Source organism: Cotesia glomerata, linkage group LG5 (assembly GCF_020080835.1).
Source record: "Cotesia glomerata isolate CgM1 linkage group LG5, MPM_Cglom_v2.3, whole genome shotgun sequence".
In the NCBI taxonomy this organism is placed as follows: Eukaryota; Metazoa; Arthropoda; class Insecta; order Hymenoptera; family Braconidae; genus Cotesia; species Cotesia glomerata.
Window position 1 is genome coordinate 7,820,828 of NC_058162.1, and position 14,991 is coordinate 7,835,818.

Here is a 14,991-nt window from a genome sequence, read left to right on the forward strand (position 1 = left end):
TTAAGATAAATGATCTGCATTTGAACTTATTGATCTGTATTTGAACTTTTAAAAACATTTTCATCTATATTTGATCTACTATTCAAATTATTTTTGATCTGTTTTAAGTCTAAATAACTTTTTAGTAAAATAATTGAGCAGCTATGAATATTTTATGCTGTTTCTAATCTAATGAGACTAAAAAGTTTGATCGGTTTTTAGTCTAGTTAATTTGTAGATAGACTTTATGTATTGTTTTCAAATTCAATATGAAATCTTATACTGTTTTTGATCTACAATTTTCACTCTAAATGTTCGAAGGCCAAAAGTTGACTAAGATAGTGATTTATAATTTTTTGGACTCACAAGTATCTCATTAAAAATTATAAGTCGCATTTATTTGAAAAAATAAATTAATTTATAATATATCCATGCGCTCTCTTGTTTTATGAACTGAACGTCAATTATAACCTTACATCTGTCATATTTATTTGTCATAGCTTAACATTTCATGGATTATAAAAGTTTTGTAACTGCAAATATTAGTTGCAGAGATAACTAATAAATTTGTATTAATATACGTATATAAAATAGTTCTCATCGTTTGATTATGGATCTAAATCTAGAGTTTTCTAATTATCGTTATTAAACCCAATGTGAATACATCGATAAGATTAAAATGTTGACAAGATGACAAGATTAATGTTAAATTTTATACTTTCACGCGTCATTTAAGGCCATTCTCTAAGGGGGGCCCCCCACTTTTTAAAGAATATGTGGCGCCGCCTGGCGGCCGAAATAGGTACTAAAAAAAGTTTGAATTTTCGAGAGATTAAAATTCAAATGAAACAGGTATAAATAATGTAATTGTTTATTTTTATGCTTCCGTATGAATTAGAAAAATTTATATTACAATTTAAAACATGTTTTACACCGGAAAACATCATAAATATGAATTAAAAATATAACGTTCTTATTGACTGTGAAATGTCATTTTCCGTGTTTCACGCCAATAATTAATTGTAAAATAATTAGGGAATAAGGTGTAAAAAATTAAACGTAATTCATATTATAAAAGCATAGAGAATAAGTAAAAAATAACTTACAAGCATAAATTCTTCATATGTAGCCAAAATATCGTAAAAAAGTTTTCACAACACAGTTTGACGTTTGTAAACAACCGACATATTGTGTTTACAAAGCGAACGTGAAACACATGAACGTTGTCGCGGGAAAATTAAATAGCAACTTCACACTATTGCAAGAGAATAAAATAAATCATAGAATTCATGTAAAATTTCTAAGTGTAAGTGTGCAGGAAATTTTTTATCATAAAATGAGGAGTGTCTGGATCGACTCAAAATGGCCTGAAACGAATAAATAACTTAACTCTCAGGAGTACTTTTTTATTTTGGTCAACGCCTGCGCTGGGTCAGCTGATAGAAAATTTTCTAAGTGTGGGTGTGCGGGGAATTTTTTATCATCAAATAAGGAGCGTCTGAATCGACTCAAAATGACCTGAAACGGATAAATAACTTGACTCTCAGGAGTACTTTTTTTTTTGGTCAACGCCTGCGCCGGGTAAGTTAGTGAACAATTTTCTAAGTGTGTGTGCGCGGGGAATTTTTTTATCATCAAATAAGGAGCATCTGAATCGACTCAAAATGACCTGAAACGGATAAATAACGACTTTCAGGAGTACTTCTTTCTTTTGCTAAACGCCTGCGCTGGGTCAGCTGATAGGAAATTTCTAAGTGTGTTTGTGCGGGGAAGTTTTTATCATCAAACGAGGAGTGTTTGGATCCACTCGAAATGGCTTGAACCAGATAAATAAATCAGAAGAAATACGTAACAAACTAAAGCAAAATGCTCAAGTTTATACATTTATCGGTCACTCTCAGAAATCCAAGGGGTTTGATGATTAGGAAGTGTTATAGTCAGCAGAGAAACTTACCCTTCGTAGAAGATGGACAATATTTTCGTAAAATGACATTGCAACAAATAAAGAAGAAGTATTTACGACCGAACAAAACCAAACCCAGGAAATGAAGTAAGGCAAGATATTGAACCTGGACCTTAAACATGCGCCATCCGATGATTCCTTGCTAGAGTCTAATATGGAATGTTCCTCTCGCAAAATAATAATACAATAATAAAATAATGTTTAATAATATATAAGTTAATTTTTTATATATTTCAACAACATAGTGAACATTACAAACAAATTTAGAATTAATTAGAAATCAAATTTATTTTGTATTATAAAAGTAAAAGTTCCCACCACCGGAGTTGTAATTGACAGTCGGTTGTAAATTTTTAGTGTTTTTGTCAAAATTTTGATAAAGTTGGTATATTCTATTCCGGAACCTTTTTTGTCGGCCGGAATTCTTTCCCCGTTTTACCGGTTTGTTCCCTGTAATTTTTATTTTCTTCTATTATTAATTATTCTATTTTTACGAGTAAATATGTATAGAAGTAATTGTCATGTACTATTGTAACTTTAGAGTTACTACCTCGAGCTGTGAAACCAGGTGGGTGTTCAGGTCCACTATAACTCTGCGAGCTTACAGCGCCTCTTACGCTGTTAGAATTATTGCTGGAAACAGGGGTACTGACAGAATTTCCTGATCCGTCAACAGTTGGGAAACTCCCAGCGCCATTTATGCCGCCAGAGTTACTGCTTGGAGCAGTGACACCGGGTGAGTTGCTTGGTCCGCTAACAATACTCTGTGAGTTGACTGCGCCCCTTATGTTGGTAGAATTATTTGTTAAAGTAGGGGTACTATCAGAATCTCCTGGTCCGTCAATAGTTTGGAGACTGCCAGCGCCATTTACGCTGTCATAATTATTGTTTGGAGCAGTGAAACTAGGTGGGTTGTCTGTTCCGCTAACAACACTTTGAGAGTTTACAGCGCCCCTTACACTGTCATAATTATTGGTTGGAGCAGTGAAACCAGGTGAGTGGCCTGGACCGAAACCATAAAGGTTGCTTGGAACGCTGAAACTATGAGGGTTGCCTGGAACGCTGAAACCATAAAGGTTGCTTGGAACGCCGAAACCGTGAGGGTTAGGTAGAACGCCAAAACTGTAAGAGTCCCCTGAAACGCCGAAGCCGTAAGGGTTGCTTGAAACGCCGAAACCGTGAGAGTTGCTTGGAACGCCGAAGCCGTGAGAGTAGCTTGAACCGCTGAAGCCGTGAGAGTTGCTTGGAACGCCGAAGCCGTGAGGGTTAGCTGAAATGTTGAAACTATGAAAGGTGTCTTGAGCGCCGAATTCAGGTGTATTATGAACTTCAGTTATTTCGCCAGAGTTATTGCTTGAACTATTGACTTTACTGAGGTCCACTGGACTGTCAATGTCCTGAGCATTACTTGAAGAACTAGTATCGCCAAAATTATTGCCATGATTGCGCAGATTGATGTTTTCAACGGATGAAATCCTCAGGTTCTTCAAATTTTGCTGATTCTGCAAATGTTTGTTTAAAGCTTCTTCAATCTCTTGACGGGTAGCCGGATTGGTTCGCGGTTGTTGGTTCTGAGTGAAGCCTGGAATTTTACTTTCCTCGTAGATGCCTTAAACAAAAATTATGTAACATTAATTTTAAGTTGCACTGGCACACATAATATTAATAATATTTTGATACATCATGACAAATTGACAGAGATTTTCATTTTATATTTATACAGACTTTTAAGTAAATTAGTTTAAGAAAAAGATTGAGACGTATTTTAATAGAGAAATTTATATATTATCTAATTACCATTTTCTTGCTCCGTATCGCCCAACAAAAAATCCTCTTCATCCGTTGACATCAGTAAATCTTCCTCATTAAAATTATAAATATCGTTTGACATGCTAAATAATTAAATATCACTCAATTATAGGAATTAAATTAATTAAATTAAATATAAATTATCACTCATAGACACTTATTTTAATTTTAATCTCCTTTATCCTTTAACACTTTTTCAAACTTTTACTGTTTATTATTTTTGTTACTATGACACCAGTAAAAAATTTTCGATATTCACTTTTTTAAAATTCTATAGTTAACTTAACAGTTGCAAATTTTCATGTAAATTCACTTCTATTTGTACGTACAAATTGTAGATTTTGAAATAATAAATTTGTTATTAATATAGTTATATTTATATATCTTTACCGACTGCTCATGTAATAAATTCGAAACCTATATTTTATTTACTTTTTCTTTCATTTGTTTATTTGTTATTGATATCATCATTATTATTATTGTGATAATTCAATTTGATATTACGTTAGTAATATTTCAAACCTATTATTATTAATTTTTTTATATTTATTAAATAAAAATTGACCATGGATGACAAAAAAGTAAAGTTATCATATGCAAAAAATCGACAGCCCTACCGTAAGCGCAGTACTAAAAAAAGGATGAAAATGTACGTATATTTATATATTATTGTAAATTGTAAATTATAGTCTTTCTGATACGTTATTTTATGACTTCCCTTAAAAATTTTTATAATCTGTCTTGATACGGTAAGATACATCTGTATTTGTGTATTTACTTTAGTTGTGTATTTACTTTTATTCAAGGTCGCTTTAAAATCAAATGTTATTATTTATTACAGTAACATAAAATTAATTAACACGTACGGTTACATATTTTATACATTTTTAACTTCCCGCTAAGAAAATCGAAGATTTTCGAAAAATCGGTAAGTTATTGTTTTTACCCCGTTTTGCAAAATCGAGTTTTCAACAGATCTCGACGTTTTGAGGCCTTAAAAATCTTCCCTGACCCTTCCCGCGATGGTGTCTGTATGTCTGTATGTATGTATGTATGTATGTATGTATGTGTGTGTGTGTGTGTGTGTGTGTTTTTTTTTTTTTTTTTTTTTTTATAGAGGAGATAAAATACATTTACGTATACCAGGACGAGATGTCTGTCCTGGTTATGTCGGACTCGGAAGTCAATATTATTGACAACAATACCGACTAAACATCCTCCTCTCTTCTTTCCCTATAGACGTTACAGGGAAGACTGGATCGGAACCGCGTTAGCATTACTTCAATCCAGTCCGTGCTGCGTCTTGCGACGCCTACTTCTTGATTACTGGTTACAGATCCCTTTCTGTGGTTTTCGTTTTTAGAACGCGCTGCGCGTAGGCTGCGACAGCTGACCAGTTATCTTCTGTTTTAAGCATATAGGTTACTGAGCTTTCCGGAGAAAGCGTGGTGCCTATAATTTCTTCTGTGCTGCTTCTGTAGTCCTTCCACCGTACAATACTTGAAGAAAGTGTGTTCGGCGTCGTCGATTTTGTCCGGGCAGTATTTGCACATCGGCGTGTCCTGTAGCCCCATCCTTCCTTTTAGCGTCATGGAGTTTCACCCTTTTGAACGCAAGTAAGTCGATAGTTGCGGCTCCCGCTATGACCAATATAGCCGCTTCGGAAACCGTACGGTAGGCACAGGCTACTCTGAGAGCACCCCGCCGCTGCACCGCTGCCATTTTACGCCGGTATGTCTTCTGCTTCAGGATGTGAGCCCATATCTCCGCTCCGTAAAGCAGTACAGAGTGGACTACCTCAAGCAGGACTCTCCTCTTTTGGTTCTTGGTCCCGTAGTGTTCGTCATAATTCTTGCTAGGCCAGACACCGTCTTGCTGGCCTTCTGGCATGCAATATCGAGGTGTTCGCGGAAAGACAGTTTCTCGTCTATCGTTACCCCCAGATAGCGCAGGGCCCTTTTGTTGACGTTAATGTTGTTCCTCCCATGTCCACAGCGAATGGTTTTGGGAACCATTTTTGACGAGTCAGAACAACCATCTCGGTTTTGTGCTTGGCGAGTTTCAGGTGGTGTTTATCGAGCCAAGTCTCGACGGCATCAATGGTTTCCCGAACTAATAGTTCGGCCTCCTCTACGCTGTTTACTATTATCGTGGCTGCGACGTCGTCTGCAAAGCCCGTTAGTTCCACCTGCTTTTGGCAACGGGATTTCAAGAAGCTCGTCGTAGTCCGCGTTCCATAGATCAGGCACCATTATTGAGCCTTTGCGGCACGCCAGCCGTTATGGCGTATTCTTGTGGGCCTTCCGTGGTTTCTGCTATTAGCTTTCTTTCATCCAGGTAGTTGTCGACTAGTGCCAGATTCTCTGGCTCCACTTCAAATTTGTGCTCCAGGGCGTCCAAAATATCTCCCCAATTTGCGCTGTTAAAGGCGTTTTTTATGTCTAGTGTGAGGACAAGACACACCTTGCGGGCTTTGAGGCTACCAGTCCATGCTTCTCTCGCTGTTCCTACGACTTTTTGAATTGCGCCGATTGTTGACCGTCCTTTCCGGAAGCCGTGTTGGTTTGCGGAAAAGCCTCCAGCACGATCGATGTCGTTTCGTAGTCTTCCCTGTATAAGCTCTTCGAGCAATTTCCCAGCAATGTCCAGCATGCAAAGTGGTCTGAACGACGAAGGTGTTACAGGGCCACCTTTGCCTTTATCTAGCAGAACTAATCTCTGCCGCTTCCAGACCGCGGGAAACGTGTCAGTTGCCAAGCATGCGTTGTAGGTGTTCAGGAGTATGTCTGGGTGTTCCAGGGCTACAGTCTTGATCACTAATGCTGGGATGCCATCAGGACCTGGTGCCTTTCCTGTCTTGAGGCTCTTCGCTGCATCCTGTAACTCCTTGGTTGTGAAAAAAGTTACATTGTTTTTCACATACTGTCTTCTTTCCCTTGGTTAGTGTTTGGGGAACAACTCCGCTACGATGCTGCCTCATTAAGGCAGTTGGTTTCGGCGCTTCTGGTGAAGCCTTTCCAAGTCGTTTGGTGACAATTTGGTAGGCTTTACCCCAGATGTCTTTATCAAGGTCGTTACAGATCTCTTTGCCACAGTTTCGCTTTTGCTTGCTTTGATTGCACGGTTTAAGTTCTTTTTAGCCTGCTTATACTCGCTCGAAAGTAGATCTTGATTGGGAGAGCGTTTCGCAGCTCTCGTTGCTAGCCGACGTAGTTGGTGGCATTTTTCCGGAGTTCTGCTATGTCTGGTGACCACCAATACGCCGGCCTGTGGAAACTCCGATTTTTCAGCCGCGGCATAGAAGCGTCACATGCGGCAGCAATCTCCTTCATCGTGTTTAGCACTGCCTTTTCCGTCTCGCTGCCGGTATCCGGAGTCGGATTGTTCGGAAGAATAGTCCAGCTTCTGCAAGTGAAGCTCGCAGTGCCTCCGAATCAAGCCTCCTCCTGACATTCCACTTCCGCTTAGAAAAGTCGCGTTGTGAAACCGGGGCAAGTTCCAGTCCAACTTTGAATGTCACGAATTGGTGATCACTGCCGCTGTATTCTTTCGGATACAGTCCAGTTCTTCGATCATGTTGGCCGTCCTTGGAGTCGCCAACGAAATGTCGAGGATGGATTCCTGGTATCCTGGTCTTCTAAAGGTCGTGGTGCTCCCGGTATTCAGCACTATGAGGTCGAGCTTAGCCGCGACGTCGGCGACCTCGTTGCCTCTGGTGTCAGAGAAAGCAGCACCCCACTCGGCCGATTTAGCGTTGAAGTCTCCGGCTACGATGACTTCGCCGTCGAACTTAGTAATCGCATCTTCTATACTTGCCAGTTTCTGTCGGAACACACTAATCCCTTCGTTCGGTGAGAGATAGACGCTCATGAAGTAGGTTGTGGGGTTTGAATCCAGACAAAACCTGCTCCACTTCCGCTGTTGTTGGCAGTAACGTTCTTTGTGTTTACAATCCAAATTGCTGCCGTACCAGTTTTGTCTGTGAACCATGTTTTGCCTTCGATGTTCAGGTATTGCTCGCAGATAAAGCAGACGTCAATCTTGTCTTCGAAGACACGTTGGCGCAGCAGGTTTTGCGCTAAGGCGCACCTATTCAGGTTGCCTTGTAGTATGCGTGTCATTTTTGACCTTCGTGGCTTCTGCTAGTGCTGTGCGGAATGCCTTGCAAGCTCCGGTACCAGGAATATGGCATAGACCGTCTTTGGCATCTTTGTCCGAGTGCAAAGGAAGCAGCTTGGCTTCTCAGTGCAGTTTAGGGCCTTATGATTTTTCCGCCACATTTGTAGCAGCACATGCTTCTATCTGGTCCCGCACACTGTTGTGTGTGGTGTCTGAACCCGAGACATTTAAAGCAGCGGGTTACTTTCGCAACTTGGCGTATACGACAGTTTACCCAGCCGATCTTTATACGGGCCTTGTTGAGGGCCTTAGTCGCATTTAGTTTCGTCGATCTCGCAGAAGGCTGCTCGATTACCTCGTGGTGTGGGTTTTGTCAAATTCACCCGTTTGATCTCTAGGCTGTCATTGAATTCACGTTTTAGTGCTTCACGGACTTCGCTCTCGGTAGAGATTTCATCGAGGTCAAGGATCTCGATCGTTGTTGTTGGTGTTAGCGTCTTGACAGTGCCGATGTTTGCAGTGGCTGACTTTACTGCATCGGTGAAAGCCTTGCTGTCCTCGGTCTTTCGAGCCATTTCGAGGAGAACGCCTCCGTGCCTCGTCCTTTAATAGACCTTATGTCTACTCCAGTCTCTGTTGGGCTAACCTTGGCCTTGATTTCCTTGAGGAGATCGGCGTATGTTCGCCCTTCAGCTGGTTGGACAAGCACAGCCTTTGTTCTTGTCTTTTTCCTTCTCGGTTTTTGAGCCGCCCTCACTTAGCTGGTTTTGGGCTTCAGTAGTTTTTGCCCCTGGCTCCTGTTCTCTTTCCTTCTTTTTCTTTTGCCGAGTCACCTTTATCCAGGTATTATCCCGGGCTGTCTTTTTCTGTGCTGGCTTGTCCGTTTCAGAAGAAGGGCTGGGCGTAGACAGCGGCCTCTTCTTTTCGTTCTCTTTTCCGTGCTGTGTTCTTCAGGAGTGACCAAAAACGCTTGTGGTTTTGTGGTCGTCTCCGGAGATGTTTGCGTGGTTGTCGCCGACATCGATGCTGGTTTGTTGGCCAACTTATATGCCGTGGCAATGGACGCTACTAGTTTTCTGAGTTCATGATGAAGATTTCTCTTGTCCTTTATGAACTCAGTCAACTCTTCGATCTTGCTACCGAGCCGTTCCATTGGCGATTGTTGGCCGGTGACAGTCGGTAGAGAGTTGATCCTCCCTCGATATGTGTTAGTGTTGACGGGAGCAACAGGTCTTCCACTTTTTGGAGGAGCGCCTGTTTGCTGTGCGTCTACTTCCATCTGAGCTGTTTCTGTCCTCCCTGTAGCATTGCTAGCATTGCTAGACGGCAGAGCCATGGGGTCCACTCCGCTGTTCAAACGGTCGCTTGATAACGACGAGTTCAGGCCCGTTTGTACGCCTTCCCTCGCCGGTACTGAGGTATCCCTCCTCTGCACCGTAGACGATGTTTGAAATACTTCTGACATTCCATATCATCTTTTGCTAGGTTTTGGTCCGCCCCGAGTATTTTATTTCCTCGGTACCCGACGTATCTGGCGCGCAGGTATGCCGAGTATTCCCCTATCCGCCACCTGGGGAGGCGCCCGATGCGGGACCCAGCAAACCCGATACGAGGTGTGTGTGTGTGTGTGTGTGTGTGTGTGTGTGTGTGTGTGTGTGTGTGTGTGTGTGTGTGTGTGTGTGTGTGTGTGTGTGTGGATGTAAAGCTCTTATAACTTTTGATTGGCTCAACCGATTTAATTGAAACTGGTTGCATTCGAAAGAGCTTCACTGAACTTAGATTTCCTGTAGACTAGAACCGATTCGGACCGGTAGATTCCAAGAAATATCAATAAAACTGAGAAAAAAAAATTTTTTCAAAAGTGGTTTTTGGAATAACTTTAAACGGCTGTATCGATCAATTCCAAAAACTAATCAGCTCTTAAGATCGAAAAATCACGTCGATTGCCGTCGGGCCAGTCAAAATCGGTTGATTCGTTCGTGAGATATCGTTGACGAAAAAAATAAAAAAAACGGCAAAAAAGTGTATTATTTCAAATAACTCGTAAAATTCATGTCGGATCGATTTTTGTGTAATGGATTATTTTGTTAACCTTGAAATACTGCGTCGATCGCCGCAAATTGCATCATAATCGGTTGATTGGTTCGCGAGATATCCTTGACGAAAAAAGCAAAAAAATGGCAAAAAAGTGTATTTTTTCAAATAACTCGTAAAATTCAAGTCAGATCGATTTTTGTGTAATTGATTATTTTGTTAAACTTAAAATACTGCGTCGATCGCCGCAAACTGCATCAGAATCGGTTGATTCGTTCGCGAGATATCGTTGACGAAAAAAGCGAAAAAATGGCAAAAAAGTGTATTTTTTCAAATAACTCGTAAAATTCATGTCGGATCGATTTTTGTGTAAAAAATTATTTTGTTAACCATGAAATACCACGTCGATCGCCGCAAACGGCATCAAAATCAGTTAATTCGTTCGTGAGATATCGTTGACGAAAAAAATTCGAAAAAATTGATTTTTTAAGAAAAAATCCAAAATTTCATATCCGATTAATTTGTGTTCACACAATGTTTATAGGACTTAAAAAAATACAGTGATTGCTGCCAACCGCGTGGATATCGGTTGACTCATTCTAAAGTTTATGGTAGCTTGAACATTTAAAAATACGGTTTCATCAAACTTCTGTTAGACTTTTGACCTCGAAGAGCTTATAAGCATCGACCAGTTTTATTTTCGAGCTTAGAGAGCTCAAAATAATACAAAAATCAAATTTTTATTTAGTAAATTATATAGATATTTAACTTTTGTACTTCAGTCTTCATAACGCAATTTTTAAAAATTTTTGGACTGCAAAACTTTCAAACTTCCCACTACAAAAGTTTTTTTTTTTTTTTTATGATGTTGTCATCATTATAATCCTTCATGTAGAACTTTTTCTTATTTTTAACTTCCCGCTAAAAAAATCAAAGATTTTAAAAAATCGAGAAGTTATTGTATTCACCCCGTTTTGCAAAAATCGAGTTTTCATCGGATCTCGACGTTTGAAGGTCACAAGAAGCTTCCCTGACTGTCCTCGCGAGGTTGTCACCATGTCTGTGTGTGTGTGTGTGTGTGTGTGTGTGTGTGTGTGTGTGTGTGTGTGTGTGTGTGTGTGTGTGTGTGTGTGTGTCGATAAGCTTAAAAATGACGCGTTAGATAACATTCAAGCGCTTAGCGGGAAGTTGCACGGATGGCCTTTAGGTCAACTGTTTTCCTAATTTTTTAGTCATAGAAATTGCGTTTGTTCAATCACGTGAACAAAATCTTGATTCGCGATTCCTTTGTATTTCTTAGATTGACCAACAACCGTATGAAGAAACAATCGACTGAGAGTATAGACGAAGAAGGTAAGGAAATTATAGATTTGTCAAATGTTTCTTTTTCACCGGTATCTCCACAAATTTATTCATCAAGTAATGAAGATCACAATGTTGATGTGCAATCAAGTGTTTCTTCTTTATCTTCATTACTCACTTCATCTTGTAATGTTGCTGAAGATAACGAACAGAGTCATGATGAATACCTTAATAACCCAACAATAAATCAAAATGCTGATGTTGGTGAAACAATAATAGAAGAAGATTGCGATATCAAAGCTGAAAATAAGATTCCAAATTTTCATACTGAAAAATCGGAAGATACATTAACCAGTATGAAAAGTACAGCCTTGTCTGCTACAGCTATTGTTTTATCAACCTTTATTCCTATTAATTTGTGGTCGCCATACGTGATTGATAATATTACACAAATAGGCAAAAAACTTTATCTTGAAAGCTTCTTAAGCCTTAGTAAAAATTCGAATATTGGTCTCAAAGAAAGGTTTTTAAAACCATTTGAGCTGATTAAAACTATTGAAATAGCCGCGCAATGTATGGCAACTTTTGAAATAGTGCAGGAAACTTGCGGAGAAAATATTTTACAAATTATTTGTGGCGAACAGTACTTATCTTTTTCAAAAATTATTTTGAATATTTGCTGTAATCAAAAAGCAGCAATTTTGAATATAAATCGACGCTCAGTCGCGATTCTTTCTAGATTTGAGAAATATTACTTATTTGACCCAGAAGGTCGTAATAAAAATGGTATAACTTGTTTTCCTCGATTAAATATCTTCACTAATATACCAACTCTAATCAATTGGATAACAGATAATTATTACATTTCTCCGGAGTTAACCAATCCTGACATGAATAATTCGTACTCTTTTTCTATGATCAGAGTCACTAAATTTATTGTTGATGGTTATTCATGTAATATGAATTCTTTGAAAGTAGTAAATGCTTTGAAGAAAAATTTTTATTCACATTTCTTACTGCCAAAAGTTCAAGTGAAAATGGTGAAGGAATTGATTTAAATAAAAAAAATTATACTTCAACTTTTTCCTCTTCTACGGATGAAAATCTTTCAAATAAACCATCAAATGATTCCATCAAAGATCCAAAGACAGATTTCGAAGACATTTGTGAAGAGGATGCAAATAATGACATAAATGAATATTTATCTGATTCAATTGAAAATGTTAATGATTATAAATCCAATCTCGAATTTATGTTTTCCTCTTGTACTGTAGCTGATCATGAAAACATAAATGATAATCAAAAATCTTCGACAGAAACTCAGTCAGATTTTTCAAAAATCAAACCTTATGATATTATTCGAGGCAATATAAATCAAGCCGATAAAAAATTCAATAATTCAGCTGGTAAACAGTGCACTGCGATGGCTGCTTCTGCCGTAGTGATGGCAACGTTCTTACCTATAAAAACTTGGAAATCAGATCATATTGACCGTATCCTCGAGATCGGAAATAATCTTTACGAGATTAGTATGCGTATGCGTCCCAATGCTCCTGTTGTATGTGGAGCTAATGATAAAGATTATCTAGAAGGATCGGAACTGCATACTGAAGTTTCAATTGATCCATCTTTACTATAAATTTTATGATAGAAGATACATTTTATGGTAAATGTTTCAGCGTTTCAGAAGATGCAGATTTTCAGCCGTTACAACAAAGGCTTGAAATATTGGTAGGAAAGAATATTGGAGCTATATTAACTATGAATAATCTAACAGTCTCCATTATTTCACACGAAGAATTTTATTACCTGTTTGATTCACACAGTAGAGATGAAGTGGGCCGTGTAACCAGTTCTAATGGCAAATCATGTGTTTGCTGTTTTGAAGACCTAGAGCAATTACATATGATGTTACTCAATAATATGTATATTGTCAATGAAAATGGCGTTAGTGACGTTGAAAATATGCGTATGAATGCATACGCTATATCAACAATTAAAGTGACTTCTTTTAACGTGAATGGCAAAGAAAATCAAATGTCTGATTGTCTTCTAAATCAAACATTTGATATATTTGCATCATTTATGACTAACAAAACTTCTGAATCAATGAAGCATTTATCACATCAAGATCCGCCTCCCTAAAACCCGTCTACTTTAAATAATAAAAGAGCTTCATCATCAAATAGTCCCAAAAATCAAAAGAAGAAAAAAGGCGAGGAATTCGGTTACGTAGTTCGCTTGTGAGTGACAAGCATACAAAACTGATTTTACATAACAAATATGTAAACACGGAAGTAAATACATGTTTCTACGAGCATCGCCTAAATTCGTTCAATAATTGCTGTCGTAGCTTAGAATGTAAACCAAATTACATTGGACCAATTATGAATGGTTTACAATGTACTTTGTTGTACGAATGTTCTGCGTGTGGCTACGAATTTACAGTTCTGAGTGAACCTGAAGCAAATAATATTGCCAGTACTAATGATAGTATCGTATTAGGTTGTATAAGTAGCGGAATTGGTTTCTATCAGTTGGAAAGCTTATTGACTGCTGCAGATTTACCATGTCACAATGCTAATTCATACTCTGTGGCAGAAACAGTTGTTGGTGAATATATCATTAAGACAGCATTAAAAGTCGATGTCTGATGCAGCAAAAAGAATCTGTTGAAAGAGCAAAAGCTGAAGGCCGTGTTACTAAAAGATGGTATTCCTTTTACATCTACAATTACAGATGGCACTTATCCAAAGAGAGTTTATGAATCGGGATTGTATAATTTCTTCTTCCGAGCAGCAGTTGTTATTGATAAATTTACGAATAAAGTTCTTGATTGTGGAGTAGCTAATAAAAGATGTTCACAGTGCCAATTTGGAAAACAAGATTATCATCTTTGTTGGCTTAACTTTGCTGCCAGCCTCCCTTCAACAAAATAGAATCATCTATTTTATTAGAATTATTTCAGACTAGTTATGAAAAGTATGGATTAATATATAAAACATTAATAAGTGATGGTGACAGTAGTGTATACCAATTACTCATTGATTTTAATGTTTATGGTCTGTATAATATTACTGTCGAAAAAATAGAGTGTGTGAATCACCCAAGCTTCGTCGTTTAGCAAAAAATCTTCTAGGTCTTTTGAAAATGAGTCAATTAAAGAACGAAGTCAGTCTAAAAGAAGCTATTACTGATGCTGGAGTAATATCTTCAAAAGCTATACGAGCAGCATCTCGTTATTTGAATTCCACGAATGACAGCTATGAAAGTAAAATTAAACGTATGCAAGAAGACTTAGAAAATATTCCGTATCACGCTTTTGGTCAACATCAAAATTGTCACCAATATTACTGTGATAAAAAACCAGAGACCAACAGTGTTGTGAAATTATCAGAATTGAAGATTTGGAATATTATATTTGCACATTATAATAGATGTATAGCTCTTCCGAAAGATGTATTAATGAACGGAAGTAATAACCCAGCAGAATGCATAAATAATGTTATTGCTTCAAAAATTGGAGGTAAACGGACTGATCCTTGCAAGTGGAATTAGGTGGATACAGTATACGAGTAGCATACTTGCAGTTATACAATTCAACAGTAAAACTGCTATGAAAGATATATACAAAAGTTTGGGAAAAAAGATATTCCTCAAAGGATATTGACATTAGAAGAAAGAAGGAAAAAAAAGTCGGGGATAATAGGCGTCAATATCATGAAAAGGGATATCGAAGACGATACATCACAAAAATAAGTATACCGGACAAGATTGCTATTATG

The 14,991-nt window shown here is 38.1% G+C and overlaps 2 protein-coding genes across 4 annotated transcripts in view; both read right to left on the reverse strand.

Moving 5' to 3' along the window:
• Window positions 1-14,991, reverse strand: part of LOC123265477 (CCR4-NOT transcription complex subunit 6-like) — a 602,565-nt gene that overhangs the window by 552,846 nt on the left and 34,728 nt on the right. The gene's annotated exons all lie outside the window — the stretch shown is intronic.
• Window positions 2,155-3,880, reverse strand: LOC123265478 (protein rtoA-like). Its single transcript, XM_044729270.1, has 3 exons — window positions 3,740-3,880; window positions 2,493-3,551; window positions 2,155-2,392 (listed from the first exon to the last, which is right to left on the reverse strand). Exons 1-3 carry the CDS (start codon window positions 3,831-3,833, stop codon window positions 2,229-2,231), a joined length of 1,317 nt encoding a protein of 438 aa, XP_044585205.1. The 5' UTR covers window positions 3,834-3,880; the 3' UTR covers window positions 2,155-2,228.

Coding starts and splice junctions, on each gene's coding strand:
- LOC123265478 (XM_044729270.1), bottom strand. CDS start 3,833: ATGTCAAACGATATTTATAATTTTAATGAGGAAGATTTACTGATGTCA. Junction 3,552..3,739: donor CGATACGGAGCAAGAAAATG/GTAATTAGATAA, acceptor TTTTTGTTTAAG/GCATCTACGAGGAAAGTAAA. Junction 2,393..2,492: donor ACCTGGTTTCACAGCTCGAG/GTAGTAACTCTA, acceptor TAAAAATTACAG/GGAACAAACCGGTAAAACGG.